Source organism: Ammospiza caudacuta, chromosome 4 (genome assembly GCF_027887145.1).
Source record: "Ammospiza caudacuta isolate bAmmCau1 chromosome 4, bAmmCau1.pri, whole genome shotgun sequence".
Taxonomy (NCBI): domain Eukaryota; kingdom Metazoa; phylum Chordata; class Aves; order Passeriformes; family Passerellidae; genus Ammospiza; species Ammospiza caudacuta.
The window spans coordinates 49708679-49729010 of record NC_080596.1 but is presented as its reverse complement, the minus strand read 5'-3'; the positions used below and the strand labels follow the sequence as shown (position 1 = coordinate 49729010).

General features: G+C 36.4%; 1 protein-coding gene across 1 annotated transcript in view; it reads right to left on the bottom strand.

Annotated features, from left to right (window-relative positions):
* Nucleotides 1–20332, bottom strand: part of DLC1 (DLC1 Rho GTPase activating protein) — a 214317-nt gene that overhangs the window by 180322 nt on the left and 13663 nt on the right. The window contains exon 2 of the mRNA XM_058804396.1: nucleotides 17334–18483. Coding sequence (XP_058660379.1) covers nucleotides 17334–18371 — 1038 coding nt within the window. The 5' untranslated portion in view covers nucleotides 18372–18483. The remainder of the gene's footprint in view (nucleotides 1–17333; nucleotides 18484–20332) is intronic.

Genomic DNA, 20332 nt, shown 5'->3' with positions numbered 1-20332 from the left:
TATTACCCAGGGCAAACAGGAGAAGTCTTCTCATTCTACAATTTTATTTTTCACATGTCTAGGGCACAGTTGCTCTGCAGATGTTTATGCCTAAGAAAATAAATATCTCTAAATGTGCAATTCAGTTGAATTTTTATATTGATACAACCTCAAAAGAGGCTGAGTATTTATGTATTATTCCTGAAAAGAAGAAAGGCATATAGAGAGCTGAAAGGAACTGCTCATGCAGGGAATGACAGAAAAAGGCATTGGAAAATGCAGTTTCCTCAAGCTACTGTATGAAGACCTCAGAGAGACAGAAAGCACATGCAAATAAGTAAGGGCACACTTGTAAGATATTTTACATGGAACTGCTAAATTTAATCTGATTTTAAAGCATAGGCACTGTAAAAACAGGAGACATGTCCTCAAAGGGAACAAACCATGAGGTTTAATACAGAATAGAAGGAAGTGCAACAAGCAGGAGTTATATTGCAGCTCTAAAATATGGTAAGGCTGCTGGGGAACTTTCAGATATGTATCTCAGATAATTGCAAAGTTCTTATTACAACATTTCTTTTCATCTTTAATACAGCTAAACTCCCATTACACATGTCAAGGGAAATTATTAACTCCATTTTAAAGATGTGAAAATGACAGGCAAGAGAAGTATTTTCCCAAGGCTAAAGAAAAACTTGACCTAAGTAACAGTGCTGAGTACCCTCTGTTTTGAACCCTGTTTCTCTGATCACCCATGAGTTGTAATATTTGAAAGCATATTTAATGCTCTGGTCATTGAGGTATTGACTGTGTCCACTATGATTTTGACTGCTGGGGATGTTTCATTACTGCTTTTTATGTGTCAGGCTCAGTTCTGACAGTGCAATCGAATTGGAAAAAAATAAAAATCAGAAGGGTCTTTTTTGTATTTATTGAATACATGTATTGTCTTGCTACATTTAACAAGAGAAGTTTGTTTTTTTCATGTTTCCCCCTGCTCCCTTTATCTCTAGAGATTTCCAAAGCAACTCTGTTTAGCTCTATGTTTATCAGATTTTTTTTCTCCTTTTCCTCTCTGAGACAGGAAGCTGAGGGTTTTGACCTCATCTGCATCTTTCCCAGTGTCAGGAGGTGGCCTGTTCAAAAAGATTCCATGACACTGATCTCTTTCTCATTTATCAGATAGCTAGGTCAATAAATAGGTCTCTACTGTTTTTTCCACAGCTGTAAAATAACCAGTAGAGTCCTCTGAGAGCTAATTATCAAATCTTTTGAGTTTTTCTTTTAAGGAACAAGCGTTATCTTTCTGGTTAGTAAATTCCATTGCAGTGTACTTTAGCAAAGACTGCCTAATTGTAGGACCTCTGGTTTACATGAGACAGCTTATTTAAGTAAAATGCTAAGATCAGTCTCAATAATTTATTCTATGTCCTTTTATCAATATACATTGTCATAACCATGAAACTTTTACTTGTTGAAACTGGAGATCCATCCCTTCTTAATAAATTTTTCTCTGTCCTTCCATCAGTATATTGTTGTCATAGTCACAAAACCCTTTCACTGTTCATAAACAGATTGTAGACCAATTGTCATATCCAATGAATCCAGCAAGTGACAAGGAATAGGATTCTTCTGTATGACTTATGTTGATGGGAATGGTCAAGGCATGGTAGTAGACAATAATTGGGCACCATTTCAGATTTTTAATTTTTTCTCCATATCCTCCTCACCAATACACACAGTTTTTGTGCTGCTGTGGCAAGTAGCCATATTCTGTCCAGGTGAGGTGGTTTATTTGACATTAGATATACAACCCATCTAAAATATCTCCATCACTGCCTAGAAGGCATATTTTCTGACTCTCTCTTAAAGGAAATGTGGAAGGCTCCAGCAACTGCCAAGACAACTCTCTTAAAATGTCTGGCAGAGGTAATCAAAGCACTCCTAAAAGATCATATCATAGAATCATCAAATGGTTTGGGCTGGAAGGGACCTTAAGGATCATCTAATTCCAACTCCCTTGCCATGGGCAGAGACACCTTCCACTAGAACAGGATGCTCAAAGCCACTTCCAACCCAACCTTGAACACCTCCAGGGATGAGGAGGTGTCCACAGCCTCTCTAGGCAACCTCTTCCAGTACCTCATCAACCTTATATTAAAGAATTTCTTTCTAATGCCCAATCTAAACCTACACTCTTTAAATTTAAATCCACTCCTCTTGTACTATTGCTACATGTTCTTCTTAAATATCTGCCTCCATCTTCCCTGCACATCCCCTTCTAGAACTGGAAGGGTGCTACAGGGTCTCCACGGTGCCTTCTCTTCTCCAGGCTGAACAGTCCCAGCCCTCAGCCTGTCTTCATAGCAGGTGTTTCACACCTCTGAGAATTTTCTTCCTCTGGACATGCTCCAGTGGGTCCATGTCCTTCTTATTTTGGGAGTATTTATGTTGCGTCCGGAACTGGATGTAGTACTCCAGGTGGATATCTCATGGGAGTGAAGTAGAGGGGGACAATCTCCTCCCTTGACCTGCTGATCACACTTCTTTTGATGCAGCCCAGGTCACAGTTTGATTTCTAGCCTGCAAGTGCTCATTGCTGGCTCATGTTGAGCTTCTTACCCACCAGTGCTCCTAAGTCCTCCTCAGGGCTGGGCTAGATCCATCCTCTAAATTTGAGCTTGTGATTACCCTGACCCAGGTTCAGGACCTGAGTTTCTGGCTACAAAAGGCCAGTCAATAGGCTGAAACTTGGAAAAAAAATCTCCAGAACATGTCCAAACTATCTTTCTACTGTCTTTGTCATAGTATATGTACATTGTATTATTTCAACTGACATACTCCTTTTATAAGTTACATATTTAATATTATTCTACTGACTATCTAAAATACGCATGACAATAAAATAATTATTTTGCCTGAATGTTATGTTCTTAAAGCTATTGAATATTGGAATTCGAGGAACTGTCAGTTCCTAATACCAGCTCTGCTTTTGACTGAGAATATGTAATTTCTCTGGTTCTATTTATTCATGCTTGTACTGATATTGTTATCAGGAACTCTTCTCCTAGACTGCTAAATTTTCCTTATATTCCCTAAGCAACAAATCAAAAAATTCAGGGTGTTTATGTGAAGATTATGTGAAAAATATCATACTGTGTTTTTAACAAAATGCTTCTAAAAAGAATATTTCTTGCAATTCTTATGCTGCCTTTTAAAACACAAATAATATCCAGATGGATATCATTTATACAGAACAGAAAAAAATAGAACAAATGACTACTTATCTTAGTTCCCTACAGAACACGTGAAGCGATAAAATCACAACTGTTGCATGTGTGCAACAACTGTTGCACATAATGCCAAAAATGATCAAAAAACCACTACCACATAATATGTGTGCGTACAACATGGGGACTCACAGAGAAAGGCAAAGTATTATGCTTTGGTCATGGTAGGAAAGACAAATCTTACTATTTGTCATGGAGTAATGGGAATCACTCAAGCAGAGAATGAACAACAATGTTATGAAGTAGATGCCATAGATTCCTCTTGACACAGCATCTCCTCATGCATTACTGAGTTAAGTCACACTCCACACTTTCTCTGCCTGCTGAAACTGTGGCCTGGTTGTAAATCCCAATTGATGTCAAATGAGAAGGAGCAATTCAAATTAGACAAATGGCCCAAATTCAAAATACCCACTAAAAACTACACTGTACTATTACAGAGTCCTACACACAACAGTTTTTCCCTTTCTGTACTGAATTAAATTTCAAATTGAATCCAAGAGCTGTATACCAATGAATGAAATGTTAGGCTTCCCCACAGTAAACAAATAAATATTCATCAAATACATTGTGCACAAACATTTCCTTTGCATTTTTGATTAGCACAGCCCCACACAACCCACCCTCAACTGCCTTGGGCTGATCAGAGAGTACAGAGATTTCTAGCTGCTAAATTTCTCTTTTGTCTTGAAGCATTAGCGACAGTACCAGGGAGAAAAGCATCCCTATTTTCAGCTGTCTTAAAACTTGGTCTCTAATAATCCCACAAACCCTTTTTGGTGAAGAACATGTTACAATAGGGAAGAAATACGTTCATTCTGTTTTAGTCTGCTTGTACACTTTCTATTCCCCCTGTAGAGACAAACTTTACCTTTGATGCTCATAACTGTGTCCTTACTAAAGGCTAAAGTTAATATGCATTGGTGGGGGATATTATTTGCTTTACTGTTGGGTCCTACTACCAAGGGCCTAGAGAAAGGAACCAAAGAGTTCATTTCTACTACAGGCGATAAGAACAAAATAAAGGTAAGTTTGTCAGAGACAAAAAAACCCCACCAAAAACACAACAAAAAACCCCACCTAAAAAAACCCAACAAAAGCCAAACAACATAAACCCTAGTACAAAAGACAGTCTTCTTGCTACTCCTATTTCAAACACACATTAAAAGCTGTGCTTAAACTGTGTAATATATATTTCTTCACTCCTCACTGAGTTTATGTTTACATTAGATTCCCTGTCTACATTCCCAATTGTACACAGTTTTGCTTTCAAAAAAGTTTTGTACTGAAGTGGAAAAGGACATTGACTTGTAAAATGCTGGGAAATGCACATCAGGAGGATGCATTCATGGAGAGCTGAACAGCTGGCCAACAGAATGAACACATTACCACAAGACTACTGGGAATTAGTGAGAGAACTAGAAAGCACAAGTACAGGAGGAAAATATTTTTTACTAGTTTTACTTTGCATCTGCTATATTTCAGATGGATAAAGCAAAACCTATAAAAACCTCAGGAGACTGCCTAGTTTATTTAGAGGCTAAATCTTTATAGCTAGAAATCTATATTCTTCTAGCAAGGAATATTTATCAAATTCATCTAAAAGGAAACTGTGATGTACTGATCTATTTTAAAAATCTGTCTTCAGAAGATTTTTTCTGTAGTCATTGTTCTCAAAATCATAACAATTGTGTATCTTGCAACCAGTTTGTTTGGTGTAGAGGACAGAGTTAGACATTTTCACATTTTAAGTGATGGGAATGTAAAATGCTATGACTGTGTCTTTTATTTTGTACTTGCATTCTGCAAATATGAATCTGCTATACTCCAGAGTACATTTTTTTCCTAATATCTGAAAAATTTTCACTGACTATTGATAATTCCAAAATACATTTTTTCTTTGTGAGTCAATGCATTAGAACTATAAAATCTGCCCTGCAGCTATCAAATCAGAGAGCGTGCACTAATCTCACCATCTGATATCACTCATCTCTCATGATTTATATCATGTCACTCAGCAAAGTCCCCTCAAAAGAATGCTCCTGGCCCAAACTAAAGCACGACAGTGTATATGTACCTTAACCCACTAGCACAAACCTAACTAAAACCTGTTTCCCTGAGAACTGCAGCTCACATTTTAAAGTTCAGGTTGTTGAATAACATTCAGTTGAATGCTGATAATATAAGTTGTAATTTCCTCTTTTTGGGATTGTAGGTGGTTTAGAAGATGCAGAAAGGAATATAGAATGACTTAAAACTTAGACCCGTTCATTTTCACAATTATATGATTTTGCTGGAATAACAGTATCGTCGCTCACCACAAGCAGTCAAATAGAAAAGTTATACAGATATCCCAAATAGATAGAATTAGACAGAATAAATTTAAAATACAGATTTGAATTACCAGATTAAAGGATTTGGTACAAATGTTAGTTAAAAAAATAAATCGCATATCATAACATCTAGCTAGTTCAGAGACTCAGAATAATGAAAGCAAAAGCATCTTTGATAGGCCTGTTTAGGATTAAGCACCTTCAGTCAAACACCCTGAACAGAGTGGCAGGTAAAAAAGGTAAAAATAGATAAGGCAGAAAAGCCCCTCAATTATAATAAGAATGATAGATAGGGATTTTTGATTTTTTCACCAAATCAGGCCTCTGAATTGAGAGGGAACTTTTGACAACTGCCTTGAACACCAAGCTTTCTAATCACATAAATATTATTTTGGTAGATGGGATAAAAAAATCCATCTAAGCATCAACTAAGAATCAGCCCCCATAGTTCTTGAAGATTCTTGATGTGCATTAAAAACAAAAGCAAAATGTATCCACCAAATACATGAAAGAAAGAAAGAAAGAAACCAATGCAGAAGCAACCAACAGAAGTTAAGCTTGTGTACTCTGGTATCGGTTCTTGAACTCTTTTCTCTTTTTCTGTCTCCCACTAATTGTTTGCATTGGTTTCCAGCCTGTGTATTGATATGAACACTCAGAAGCAATATTCAGATTTACAGACAGGTTGCTTCCTATTTTAAAGGACTAGAATTACTTCAAGAATGAGTGGGGATATTTTTGGTGGTGGCACCTTTTAATCTTTTCTAACTTTTTTCTCCTGCTGCAGTTGCAGAGCTATGAAATTAAGGAAGTACATCTGTACTCAAAGTAAATAAATTTCTCAAGTGACTATTTTTTTAAAAGCCAGTACTGTAATATTAATTAATAATGGAACTATAATTTAAAAACCTAATAAATGTTCAGCCATAAGGTCTATGAGGTCATGTTCCCCAAGTGGCATGCTTTAGTAACAGCAAAGTGACATTATTAGAGGTCACAATCAGAGCTCAGTGTTTCACAGATGGTCTATTAAGTGAGCTAGAGCTACCCCTCTTCCAAGAGCACAAAATTTTCATAAGTTTTTACAACACTCCCTTAAAATGGAGGCTGGTGGAAACCATTGGGACGGAAAATCTGTTGCTATTTCAGTTGTGTATCTGGTAGATGGAAAATTTTTCAAGTCTACACAGATGGTAAATAAATTTCTGCTACATGAGGCAGTTCCTGGAATAAAGAAATTTTCTCAAATAACAAGTGCCAATTTTTTTTCAGCAAGACTTATTTTTAACTTTCCCAAGGACTTGTTGAGAGAGCTGGAGAAGTGTCCTTTCACCTTCAGAATCCTGGTCTAAGTCCAGAAATAGCTTCTAATGTTGTTCTCAGCGTAGATTAATTTTCTTTACACTCAAAAAGACATTTCAAAGCAAAGATCAAAGCTCCACAATTATATGCTGCTGCTGGTAAATATTCCCTCTGAACAGAGTGGCTAAAAAGTAAGAAATTTGCATTTAAACCCTAAGACAATCATCGGTGACTAACAGTGCTGACATTTAGGCTGTCATTATTATGCTTCATGAGGCAATGCTGTTGACACAGGAGAGTTTGTCCTCCGTGAGCTAGGCGTAACGGAAAGGACTGAGAGAGAGACCAGAAACAGGGACAAAGTCACTGCTGACTCCACCCACTAAAGAAGCAGTGAAAAAACACATAATATTTAGGAGCACAAATGTTTGGCAACTGAATGAATGCTAGACAAGAGGTCTAGGAACCACTCCTATTACTACAGAACTAGCATTTGAATGCTTGGGACCACTTTCCCCTCATACCAAAGTGGAGCAGAGTCATGGAAGCCACTCACCCGTTTCACCAACAGCTTCATACTCCCTTCCTAATCTCTGCATGTGACTACTGAGCTCTGCTTGGCTGCTGCCTTGAAATCAAACCCTGTGAAATGATGACACTTGCAAGGAATAAAATACACATTGCTTCCATGTCACCAAGTAATCTTTCCCTTACATGCACATAAGCTCCAAATGGCTAAAATTCTCAATATTTCACTCAGGTTTGTACATAAAGTAGGGAAAAAAAACCCCAAACAGCAACGCATTTGTGAAAAGGCAAGAATAGAGGGAAGAATTAATGTTCTTAACACCCTGATTAGAAGACTCTGGATGAAAAAGGATTTTTTGTGTGTCTGCTAGAGAGCATGGATGAACTAGAGAAAAAAAATTATGGACATTGTAATCTAAGGTTACTTTTACTATTCTCAGGAGAGCAAAATTCACAAATATAGATATTTCTTCTGAATCTGATTAAAGCTGGTTTCTCTATTGTCATAACTGGGTTTCCGTCTGCAAAAGCGCAATCCATCAATTTAAAACTTATCTTGCAAAAGAAGCTGAAGTAAAATTTAAAACACAACATTTCTAAAAGCTTAATAAAATGTTTGTGAAATGTGATAAATCACTGGTCCTGAATAAGACATTCACAAGAATATTAATCAAGGTACTACAAGGTATTAATATAGAAGAACTTCCCAAATTATCTTCAATGCTAGTAATATTGAAAAAGACCTGGGAACAGAGTGGTCCACTGGGAGTTGTTTTCATGAGCTGAGAAATCTTCGTGTAATTAAGAGTTGAACTCTCACTTTACATAGAAAATCAATTGTTTTTCACATCTTTATTTTCTAGTCTTATCCCACCTCTAAGATAATCTCTCAAGACCTGTCTTTTTAGACTATCTCTTTTCTTATTTACTCTCTGGCTATTTTGCTTCCTAAAAAAGCCAAAAGAGTATAGTGTTCATTTACCACTTGATCACCTTGTCATCATCTACCAAGCAGTAGAGCATTTGTAAAGAGGTCAGTTTAAGATGCTGGAACAAATTCAGTAGATGTATTGAGGTGTAATATGCACATAGAATCACTAGTAAATCTATGTGAGATAAATAAAATTTGGCATCTATCAGAAGAAAAATGTTTTTCAGGCAATCTGGGTGTAGGAAAGTAGTTTGATTTAGATTACCAAAGTTTGGCTTCTGGCTGTGCTTTTTCATTTTCAGTGCAATAAATGTGTCAGTTGTTAAAATATTTTGAAGCTAAAATTACATGCAACACAAGCCATGAGCTTTAGCACTGTTGATTTTTTTTATGCCTTCGTATCAAACAGCCATGAATCACATATCACTGATTATTAGTGCATGCAAACCATCTTTTTTAAGAAGGTTGAGGATAATATCCAAGAGATTAAAACACAGTGCAAGAATATAATCAGCTCCTTAAGGATCTTTTCTGTTGGGTAGATGAGATAATACATTTTCAAAATGTTCAGGATATTTAAATAGAAGCCTTTGTTTAATTGGACGTGCTGTGTGAAAAAAAATAAGAAGGAGGCAACTTACAGAAAACTTCTATTTAACATAAATACATATTGTGTTTGCTCTTCTAAGCCTTACATAAGGTGAGAGTGCAGAAAAGCCTCTCAAAGACAGTGTGAAACTTCAGATGTGACAGTTTTTGCTGGAGTATTGAAGGACATCTTCATGTTGCAGTGAGTCAATTTCTCATTAGCATTGTGTGCATAAACCAAGTTCTTATGCCCATTGTTGTAAAAGCTTTATACATCAGCTGTGACAGTTATGAAAAGCAGCGAGGATCTGGTCTATATTTGCCATACATTTACCTAAGCATACACAGATGCTCACATATGTATTGCTGCCTAGATTTTTTTCAAAGGAGGAAGAATATCCCTCTAAATTTGAATTCATAACCATTTTTGGCCATATCCACTGGAGCTTGGAATAGCTTTTGGCAGCAGAAGCAGTATTGTTTCATTTTGTATGGCTATATTCAATACACCATGCGTATTTTCTGTGGCACAAACCTCCTTGCCTTTACAAGCCTCTTATGTCACCTTTGAGAGAGAGCAGTAAAAGGGAATAAGAATGAGCCACACATTTTAGGTGTTTTAATTGTAGGTACCATTATGGTGGGAAGCAAAAAAAAAAAAACACCAACCAAAAAAAAACAACAAAAAAACCCAACCAAAATAAAACACCAAGAAAAAAATCCCCGATAAGCTTTGCAAATGGCTTCAATCTTGCTGCAGTTCAGCTCACAAGAGAGGTTCTCAGGAATTGGTTGGATGCCTGTGGACCAACCCACCACCAAATTTCCATGGTCAAGTACTCCACTAGCAGTGGCAAAGACTACGTTGCTGTAAAGTCTCAGCTCCCAGAGCTGGCCAGGGTAGGATGTTCTTCTCTATCTCCTTCTTTGACACAGCAACACAAAAAACCTTTTACTTTTAGCACAGGTCATGTCTATAGTAAACAGCTGTGCTTAAAAAAGCTGTTCTGCCACTGCTATGGCATCAAAGGCTCTTTAATATAGGCAGCAGTGCTCTAGTACTGTCTTTTCTGATTTCTGCTATAAGTACTGGTTTTGGATGGAAGCTGTATCTCAGTGTGCCTCTTAGATCTCTCTGTTTTCACTTGAAGGCTAATTCAAAGTGAGCATTATTTTTGTGAAAGTGTGAGAGGAACAGCTCTAGGAAGCAAATTCCTGCTCTAAATTTTTTTTTATTTAACCAACAGAAAAGTGTGTTGTGGACCGCGATGTCATGTAATCCAGGGTGTTTTGTCCAAGTGTCTTAACTCCACTTCTTATTTGTTAAAGTCTTTATGTACTATTCATTTGGTTCCCTAAAAAGTTTGATGTTAATTAAAAATCTGGTTTCATTTTAACAAGTGATCATTGGCCCATTTACCATGATCTACCACTGACTGTTTATAGAGTGCATGGTAAATAATTGGCCAGTAAGGAGTTTTTAGAGATTAATTTTAAAAATAAAGCAAAAATATTTTATAAGTTTTCTTCCAATCAGTACTGCAGAACTTGTCATAAATAGAAATCTCTGAGTACACACTGCATGAAACTAAAGCTCCCTAGACTGGTCCTTAGAAGCATGTAGATGATTTTGGTGAAGCAGTAGCGTGTGACTACAAACTGCTTATAAATACAAATACTTTCATGACCATTTTAGGTAGCTCAGCTCCAAGCATAATTTGATGTGCAGCAGTCTCTTGGTTTGCAGTCTAGACAACACTGCCTTGAAAATTTATTGCTGAACACTGTCACAAAAATGTGCCAAAGTAAAATTTGCATAAAGGTTATACTGTATTGGCCTGGCAATCATCCCATCCTGTTCTGAGCTTGTTTTAAATACTTTTCACATTGTTTGAAATACATCATACTTCAGTCCAAACATAAAGGAAGTCTGTCAGAAAGCATTCTTTAGCTTCCCAGATGGAGATAATATTTATGATACATATTTTTGTGAAAGTAATAGAGAAAATTTGTGGTCATGTTACCACAATAATAGGAGTGCTTTATGACCACTTTCTACTAATTATCATAGAAAATACATATAATTTTAAAAATGTAAGTCCAACTGTCTCAGTCGTCTATATTTTTGAACCACATTTTCATTATTAAATAGTAAATTTAGAAAGAAAGTTTTCACTGCAGAAAAGATAAACAAATATTCATGACAGCCAAGAAGGTTTAATTTTTTTTCAAAGAAATTCTACTATTTGTTTTGCTTCACTTGCATCTCTTGCCAGATTCTTCCCAATGCCTTCAAAACCATGACCATTTAATAGCAATGTGCAAATGCAGCAAATTCCTTGTGGTGAAGCAACTGTGGATTTCAGTAATAATTGCCCACTGTACTAATACTACCGACTGTGGCTCTGAGTTGCGGGTAGGAGTTAACCTTTCAAAAAACTGTTGTGGCTTAAGATCACTCACCAATTTTTGATGGTGCTCACATTCACATTATCAATTTGGATAAACAGACCCATGCTCTTCTCTAAAACCTTTAGAAAGTTTGAGAATCTTTAAAAAAACCTATATAAAGTTTGAAAATTATAAGAGATGCAGAAATGGAACAAAACCAAATCCACATTCCACACTGGATAAAATAGATCTCCACTGTTTGAAAGATCATCTTGTAAAAGAGATAATCACATTTCCAATATTTGCACTTGCCATTGTCCTTTACAAAACTAAGAAAAATAATGTCCTAGATGCCAAGATTATATTATCTATCTCTGTATATGAAAATGAAGCTACTCTGGCATAACTGATGGTCTGAATTGTACAGGAAATATTGTTAGAGAACCATATGATTTGAGGAGAATTTTATTATGATATTACCTCTATAGTAACTAGCTTCTGTTGTCTCTAAAGTTACAAAGCATTATAACACCCAAGGTCAGCAAGGTGCTTAAGCACACTCTAAGAACAGAGTAGTTCCACTGACATCCATTCAGTGGAATTCATAATTCTTCTTCAATGTCCACATCTAAGCAGCTGGGGGTTGGTCTTCCATGACCATAATGAAGCACAGAAACTTTGATCTTCTAACAACCATCCAAATAACATTCATGACTGTCCACACTTTCAAAATTTCTAATGATCATTATGGTTTTAGAGGACAGTTTTCTTCCCTGGTTATTGGATTCCTCCACTAGAATATTTGCAAGACGACTATCTTTAAAAATACTCAATGGGAGAACAAACTGTGAGAAGTGGCTGTATTTATTTATCATATTTTGCAAGGGAATAATTAAAGATAATTGACTCAGAAAATCATCAAATTTAAAACTGTCATCTTACTCTGACTGACACATTTGCAGACTGCATCTCAGAAAAAGGTAAATTTAATTCCCAGTTGCAAAATCAGAATACAATAAAATGCATATTTCCATTTTTAATTAAAATTACCTGCACATTTCTATTGTTTTTTCTTACTTTTATCTTCTATGCTTTTTTTTTCTATGTTGATCTGTCTGAGTTGCTGTGCAACCCTAACAAGCCTGCATCCTACTACTTATGTAGCAATAGTACAGGCTGGATCCCTATGAAACCACCTCCTATAAAATAGAAATAACAAAACCAGTGTAAGAATCTTTAAAAGTAAATTTAAAAAATGAAAAAAAAAATCATGAAATTATCACAATTCAGAAGAGACAGAATTGAGGTAAGGGGAGATTAAGACTTTGGAGAGACATACTGGTGATAGGGCTGGAAACTCTGGTATACAAACAGCAATAAAATAAGAAAAATACCTACAATGTTTGATATTATTGCTTACAAGAAGATCATATTACTTTTAATTGCTCAGATGAGAAGGATCATGCAATGAGAACAGATGGCACAGAAGGAGTTGCAAAGAAACAATTTTAGTAAAACAAGTACCTCTTACGGTTTTTTGGTGAAGTTCTCCTACTGCCTCTCCCATGTACCTTAGTATGAGCCAGCAAGCAAAGCTCCCTAAGTTTCCAGTGAAATTAGTTTATGGTGATACAAGTAGAAGCTCCTGGAAGAGCCTAACTTCCTAACTTGCTCCAAAAATCACAGTCCTAGCATTGTGAAACAAAATGTAATTCTGATCCTAATGGAAGAGTCAGCCTTCACATCTCATGGATATACATAATAATCAAGAGGCAAATATGGATGGAAAAGTCTGAATCCAAGTAAGTAATTTTCTCTGCTTTCTCACATTAGTATAATTTTTGAAATAAAGAAATGAAATTTATTGCAACAGAACAGGAAATGTAAAACCATGTTTTAAAAGCTCACAGCTTTCCTATGGGGAAAAGGCACTGTTCCAAAGACATGCATCATTTCAGGTAACCTTCTACCCAGGTCTCTTCTGACATTTCTGCCAGTCTCCTGTTAATCTTACTCTTTAATTAATTTTGCTCTTATTGACACTGGCAGCTGTCATTATGCTGACATTGGTTATGTCCTTAAGCACACCTTGCAAATCACACAGTATTTGATCTAGAAAACTGGATTAAAGTAGCAGCAATTATATTGAGCATTAGGAATAGCCCTGACTCTTATATTCTCTGGCCTTGCAAAAATTACTTTGAGATTACATTTTCTATTTGAAACTGCAAACCTTCTAAGCAGACCACTGTGAGGAACTACATTGTCCTACAGGAGAGAAATGAACAGGCACAGTTGTTTATGTAGCTGTTTTCTTCCTATTTATGTCAAATGAACTTTAGGAATAAAATTTTAGAGGAGGGGATGGTGGAAGAACAATAAAATATACAGAACAAGCCAAGATTTGTTTTGTAAGTGGAGTTTGTTAACATTTCACATTTTTTAAACTTCATGGATTTTTATTCAAACTACTTAGAACCAGACTTTACAATGTTGATTTTCTACTCCTTTACTGATCCATCATTTAAAAGAGCTGTCTGAGCCTTATTTTAAAAATTGAATTTACAAAATCCTGATTATCACTGGCTGCAACAGCACAGCTGTAAGTGTGCTTGGGAAGCGACTTGGGAGAACTTAATGGGCGACTATATGCCTCAACATACCTTTTTATGCTGGTGCTGAATAAAGTAGTTCTTTTTTTGTGTTAAAAAAGAACTTAAACTAATTTTTTAGAGTTCTGCTACATTTGTGAATCTTCTCAATATGCCCCAGCAGGGATTTTCCTGTCTTTGTCTAAGTTTGATGAGATGAGCAGCTTGGAGAAAAGATAAAATGGAGCACACACAAAAATTTGACAGATTCTGTATGAGATAATGGCCATTTTCTTACATTTACAAATCAGTGCATAATATTTAAATAGTCTCCTTTTGTGGGAATTCTCTTAATAGTTGGTGCTCTTCTAGTTTTATATCAAACTGTTTGCTAAAACCTCTGTTGCTTTTTACATATGAAAATACATGTGAACTGTTTTGTTACCCAAAGCACTATGGTTTGCTCTTTAGTTCCAAATGTTATTTCATGTACAATTCTGTAAAGTAACTATTTTAAAATCTAAATTTATTTAACCTAGGAAAGCATACAGAACGGTCCAGCTGGTTTATCCACATGCAGATAATCTGTTTATGTTTCCGCTACTTGGAACCATTAATAACGATAAATTTCATGTTGTGGAGGAACTGAATTGATTATCAAATCAGGAACAACAGGAAAGCTTGATTATTTTGTTTCTTTCAATTAGACCTAATATCATTAACTTCTCACAATTAAATTCAGGTCTTTCCTATTTCCGAGCCTTAGGAAGCCTTCCTGAGAAAGCGAAGGCAAAGAGGGTGCTGTGCTTTGAACATTTGAACCCTGTTGACTTGAGGGAGCAAAGAATGCTGCAACAGCTGGATGTGTTTGCAAAAAGCATCTTCAGTGTCAGTACATCCATCATGACTAAAGCAATTTACTGCAATGGAGTTAGTGCTGGTCAAAGATGCTAAACTTTAAGCCCTTAAGCCCTCAAACCTGCATCCGTCTGCAGAGCAAGCATATCAGATCCACACTGTCTCTCACCTCAGCTCTAGTTTGAAGACAGCTGATCTAAAGATAAGAGGGAAGGTCATGCTCTATTGCCACAATTAAAAACAGTTTAAAATATGTTAACGAGGAACAGATTTGAAAAAGAATTTAGTACCAGCAAGGTCCTAAGTTTTAACTGTCATGAAAATGTTTAAAGATCAGCACCTTTCTATAATCACCCAAGGTCCTACCTGAAGATTTGGGTGCCCAAATATCTTTAGCAATTAATTTCCATGTGCCTTTTCTCGTATTCTGACCTTTATGATTGTGCGCAACTGTAATTGACACTGAGCATTAATCAGACAGTGGTGTGTTTTAGGCCTTAACTGCACTGCTTGAACTGCTGACCTTGAGAGAAAAGGTTTTATATGCCATTCCCAATCCTTTAGGTCTTCCTGTCACTGCAAAGCAAATACTTGGCTTTTATGGATGGATTCAGTTTCAAGTCTGCAGTTTTTCTAATGTTTTCTTAAAATTACAAAAGCGGCTTTCAGGGGAAGTTTGTAAACATAGGCACATTCTTTATTGCACACTATTACCAACACAGACAGGCTTTTGTAAAATAGTACATGCTTAGATATAAGTGAGAAAATCCCTTATGAAGGAATGTTGCTTGAAGAAGTGTTCTGTGAACTTAGAGATAAATAATACCACAAACAATAGCAGATAATATCTCTTTGCTTTTGCCATTCATGTTACTGTGGTTGGCAAAGATTTCTTTAACCAAAATAGAATGAGGACTCCTTGAGATTTACAGACTCCATCCCCTTTTACATTACACACAATTTTGCAGTTGTTGCAGCTCAAACTTCCTTGAAGAAACTCTTTGTTTTGCTCCTTTTTATGCTCATCTCCTTCCTTAGTTTTTCTCACTATTGTCTCTGTGGAATTTTTATAATTTGTCCTTTAAACTATTTAATGGCACAAACACAAATCATACACACATTCTTAAATATTATTCTCATGACTGTACATTTAGAAGATGAGTATGTGACCTCAAAACAAGATCCATGGAAACTAGCATCAAATCAGAGCTATTAAAAACTATATCATGCTTCATCTTCCTGATGATATGAAATGTACACATCAATATCAACAGATATACTTTAAAAGAAAATTTGATGCCAAAGTAAAGCAGCTGAGAAATTATTATCACAGTCAATTAGTTCTCAACTACAATGTCAATTTGGTTAATTTTCTTTTTTTTAAACTTGAACCATTTTCACTAGCATTTCTGGTACTGGTAGTCATATTTTTGTTTCTTGTTTGTAACTTTGCGATATTCTTACTGTGAGATATTTGAACAGTTACTGCATTAACTGTGATTGCATACCGAAAGAAGAGTGGCTTGGAGGGCTTCTGAAACCTTTGGCAAAACTTGTTTACATCTTCTCACCATGTTAACCTAATATTGCTGTACCAAAGGATCTAGATAAGGAAGCAACAGCCAGCAGCTCAGGATGATGTGTGGGCACAGAGTACTTCAGATATGTGAATTTGTGCTTCAGTGAAACAGCTACTGAGGCACTGCAGCTGACAGATGAAACCCACACAATTAAAAGAAACCAGATGTAGAAAAAAAACCCAGACAAAAGAAGCTGGATGATGTCAAATAAAAAAGGCAGAGAGAAGTAAACAATTACAAATTGGTTATTAGCTTGAATAAGCAGCATAACTGGGAAAGCCAGACTTTAAGATAAATTCCATAGTGCTACAATCACCACATCTCCTTCCATTTAAAGCAATGGGAGTTTTATTGCCAAGGAATCTCTCCATTAAAATTTTGTAATGATACCCTTCCTTACTCGGTGAAGACAGTGAAATCCTCTGGTTGCTTTAAAATTACAAAATATTGTTTCAGAGTCAGCAATACTTGTTTTTGCAAGAACACATGCTCATGGGTCTGAGCTAAAGACCAAAGAACTACTGTAAAATATTTCCACTCCTTTTTTTTCTCTTTTAAAATCTTGTTGCACTTTTCCCTTGTACCGTCTTTTTCAATAAGGCTTCTAAACCCCTGGACACAATAAGTTTTCCTAAGATGAATCAAATAATGATAGAAGCAGAAAAAAGAAAAGAAGACATATACTCATTTATCCTTGAACAGCATATATTAAATATATAAAATAATATATATAAAGTCAATATAAAGTACCATCAAAATTCATAGGTCAGCCATTTTCAGACCTTAAAAAAAGCTCCTAAAATTTAGTTGTTGTATAGATATATTTGTCCTGAAACTCTTTGAACCTGATAAATTAATTAAACAATTACTTTTTATGTCCAGTTAATTAGGCGCAGTATCACCATCATCATAAACTGGGGGAAGATATTTGAGAAACACTCTGCAGTCTAGAAGCATCCTACCTTTCTTTTGCGCAGTTTCACTTGATTGTCTGAATGCTCATGTGTGGTCAAGTGATTCCTTACATGTAAACACTGAAGGTCTTCTGCTGAACTGACATTTGAAAGGCATTTGTTTTCAGGGGCCACTTGAGGTTCTGTGAAACCACTTTTATCCAGACCATTTTCCACTGCTGGGATGCAAGAGCAAGGAGGAGATTGCATAAGGCCGTTGCTGGGCTGCACTGCTGAGCAGAGCTGTCCGTCACTACTGGTGTATGATTCAGAAGAAATCCCACTCTCCACCACATTGCACTCAGACTTTCCAGGCCCGTCTTTGAAAGCATCAGATTTCCGGCGCTGTTGTGCAATTACAGCAGTATGAAGCAGCTGCTTCCCAGACATAATAACTTCTTTCACATTTGAAGAATTGATACAATTTTCCTTCTCTACATCTACTACATCATTTAAGACTTCATAATTACAAAGCTCCAGGCTTTGGCCAATACTGCCACAAACATCATCTTCTTTCCTCTCCTCTTTAGGTTCCTCACTTATATCTCCACTGATTCCAGATGAGTCAGCTGCCTTGTTACCCTCTGTTATTGGTAGCATCTGTGTTAAGGAGCCCGCTCCATTTAAGCTGTGCCCTTCATCTTTGGGTTCACTTCCTACAGCAGTGATGTGGTAATTAACACTATCCAGGCTGAGTGCAGAATAGTCATCATTGTCATCAGACACATGGACTAGAGTTTCTGTGCTTGCCTCCAGAAAATGTTCCTTGTCCTCATGGTTGTCATTTTCATCCACCTCCTTTGAAACATTTCCCAGCTGCTTTTCAGGGAAGCCAGTCACCTCTCCACTATAGCAGCACTCTGGAAACGAAGCACATTTTTCTTTCCGGTCCATGCTCAAAACCTCATCTTTTTCCATACTTGTCTGCAAGTTATCAGCTACAAGTCCGTGACGACATGCTGTATTATACTCCACAGGCTCCAAAGCCAATCCCATCCACTGGGTCACATGCTCTTCCCAGCTTTTCTTTCTGATTGCTAGAGACATGTCATAACAGTTCAGAAGCAGACTGCAATGTACCTTCCACAGAGGACCAGAGGAGATGTCATGGCTGCTGTGCACTGCTCCTGAGGGAGAGAAGGTTTCATCATTTTAACATCTGCAAGAAATAAAAAAAGACAGTGTTATTGAATCAACTCCAAATAAAAAAAAAAAAAAAAAGAAAGGGAAGGAACAGTTTAAACAAAAGTGTAAAACAAGATAAGACTGTGGGACCAGAAGGACAGGAATTTAAAAGACTGTTTTGTTTAAAGTTTTAATACTTTTCATACAAAACTTGCCGGCACTCATAATTCAGTTTAACATTTTTTTCTGATTGCTTTCCAATATCAAGTAAACAAAAATGGTATAAACAGGCACATGGACAAGAAAGTAGCTCCAGAGCCAAAATTTTTACAACAAGCTCCTCTTAACTGTGTCTCTCATAAGATAATAATTTCAATGGGTATAAATGACATTGTAGCTTATAGTTGCTTTGTAACTTTATTTCTTCCTCATCCATGGATACCTGTGGAGTGCAGAATTCTGGCAGTTTACCAAAGAGGTAGAGAACAGCTGAGGGTTTTTCCAAATTTACCAAATGTATAAACTATTTATCTTCTGAATATCTTTGGCCCATTCAGTAGCTCTTATTTTTATTGTTACTATTCATTCTCTTCAGGCCAAGTTGTAATTACAAGTGTTACATGAAATTGAGTAAATCAGTTCTTGTGTAGTAATAAAAAAATAAATCATTGAATTATAGATAAGCTTGGGTTTGAAGGGGCCTTTAAAGGTCATGTAGTCCTATACAACACTTGGAAAACCACTTTTAGTTTTTGGTGTATTTTCTCATTCAAAAGCACTATAAAACCTGAACCCTGTACACCCCCCCTTGCTGAATTTATTTATGATCTTCTAGCATAAGGCATGGAGAAAGCTGTTATTTGGAACAGGGCTCTCCAGAAGGGAGGACTGTGAGCCAGCGTGGTTGGCTGTAGCTTTGCTACTCACCTGGACTGCCTGGCTCTGCCAGAGGCCACTGTCCCTGCTTGGCTTTCTATGTGGGAATTTTCACTGACTGCTGCATTAGGCATTCTGTGTGATGGCATTTGAGATAGTACATTAATCTTGTGTCATTGCATGTGTATGTTAGCACAAAGAAAATATATTAATTTATGAATCATAAAATAAAATTAAGAAGTTTACTGTCAAAGAAGAAAACAAAACTTCTGTCTCGTAAGATGTTAGAAGTTCAAGGAGCAGACACTTCTCCTTTTCACTCCCTACACAAGAACTGTCAGCACTTAGCATGGATCTGGTTATTGATTTCAGCAATAAAGAAGATTAAGTAGTGAGTTTGTTCTGGGTCATTTCAGTCTACTAAGGCAAATTCTGATTGCCCACCAGGCCACAAAGCTGCCTTGACAAATCACATGCCTGAAAGTATAAAAGTATTTATCTTGAAAGAAATGCAGAATTATGCCTGGGCAACTGAACCTCCATAAATTATGCCTTGACAACTGACTTTCAGGATAGGCTTGTACACAGTCCTAGATCTTTAACCTTCTTTTAGGAATGGCAAGCTTCATTTCACATTCACATTTTCCACCTCTGTGGAGACTCTGCTTAAAAGAACATATATTCATAGAGTATATGAAATTCCATGCACAAGTCATTAGTGTGTGGGAGGCTGAGCAAAATGGAAAATAACACACAGAACCAGGCCAAAAAATCTATCTGCTTTCAGAGGCAAATTTTAGTAGTAAAAAGTTAATAAAATTTTATAATTCTCTCTTCTTTCCTGATCAAATATGAAATTAACCCTAAATACTAAAATATAAAATGGAATTATTGTATCAATTTGCTGCACATTCTTATTCCGATTTCATCTTTATTTCTAAGTGAGTGTGGTTCAAACTTACCGGAATGATAAATCAATAGTGAAAATACTTTCAGCTTCTGCTGCA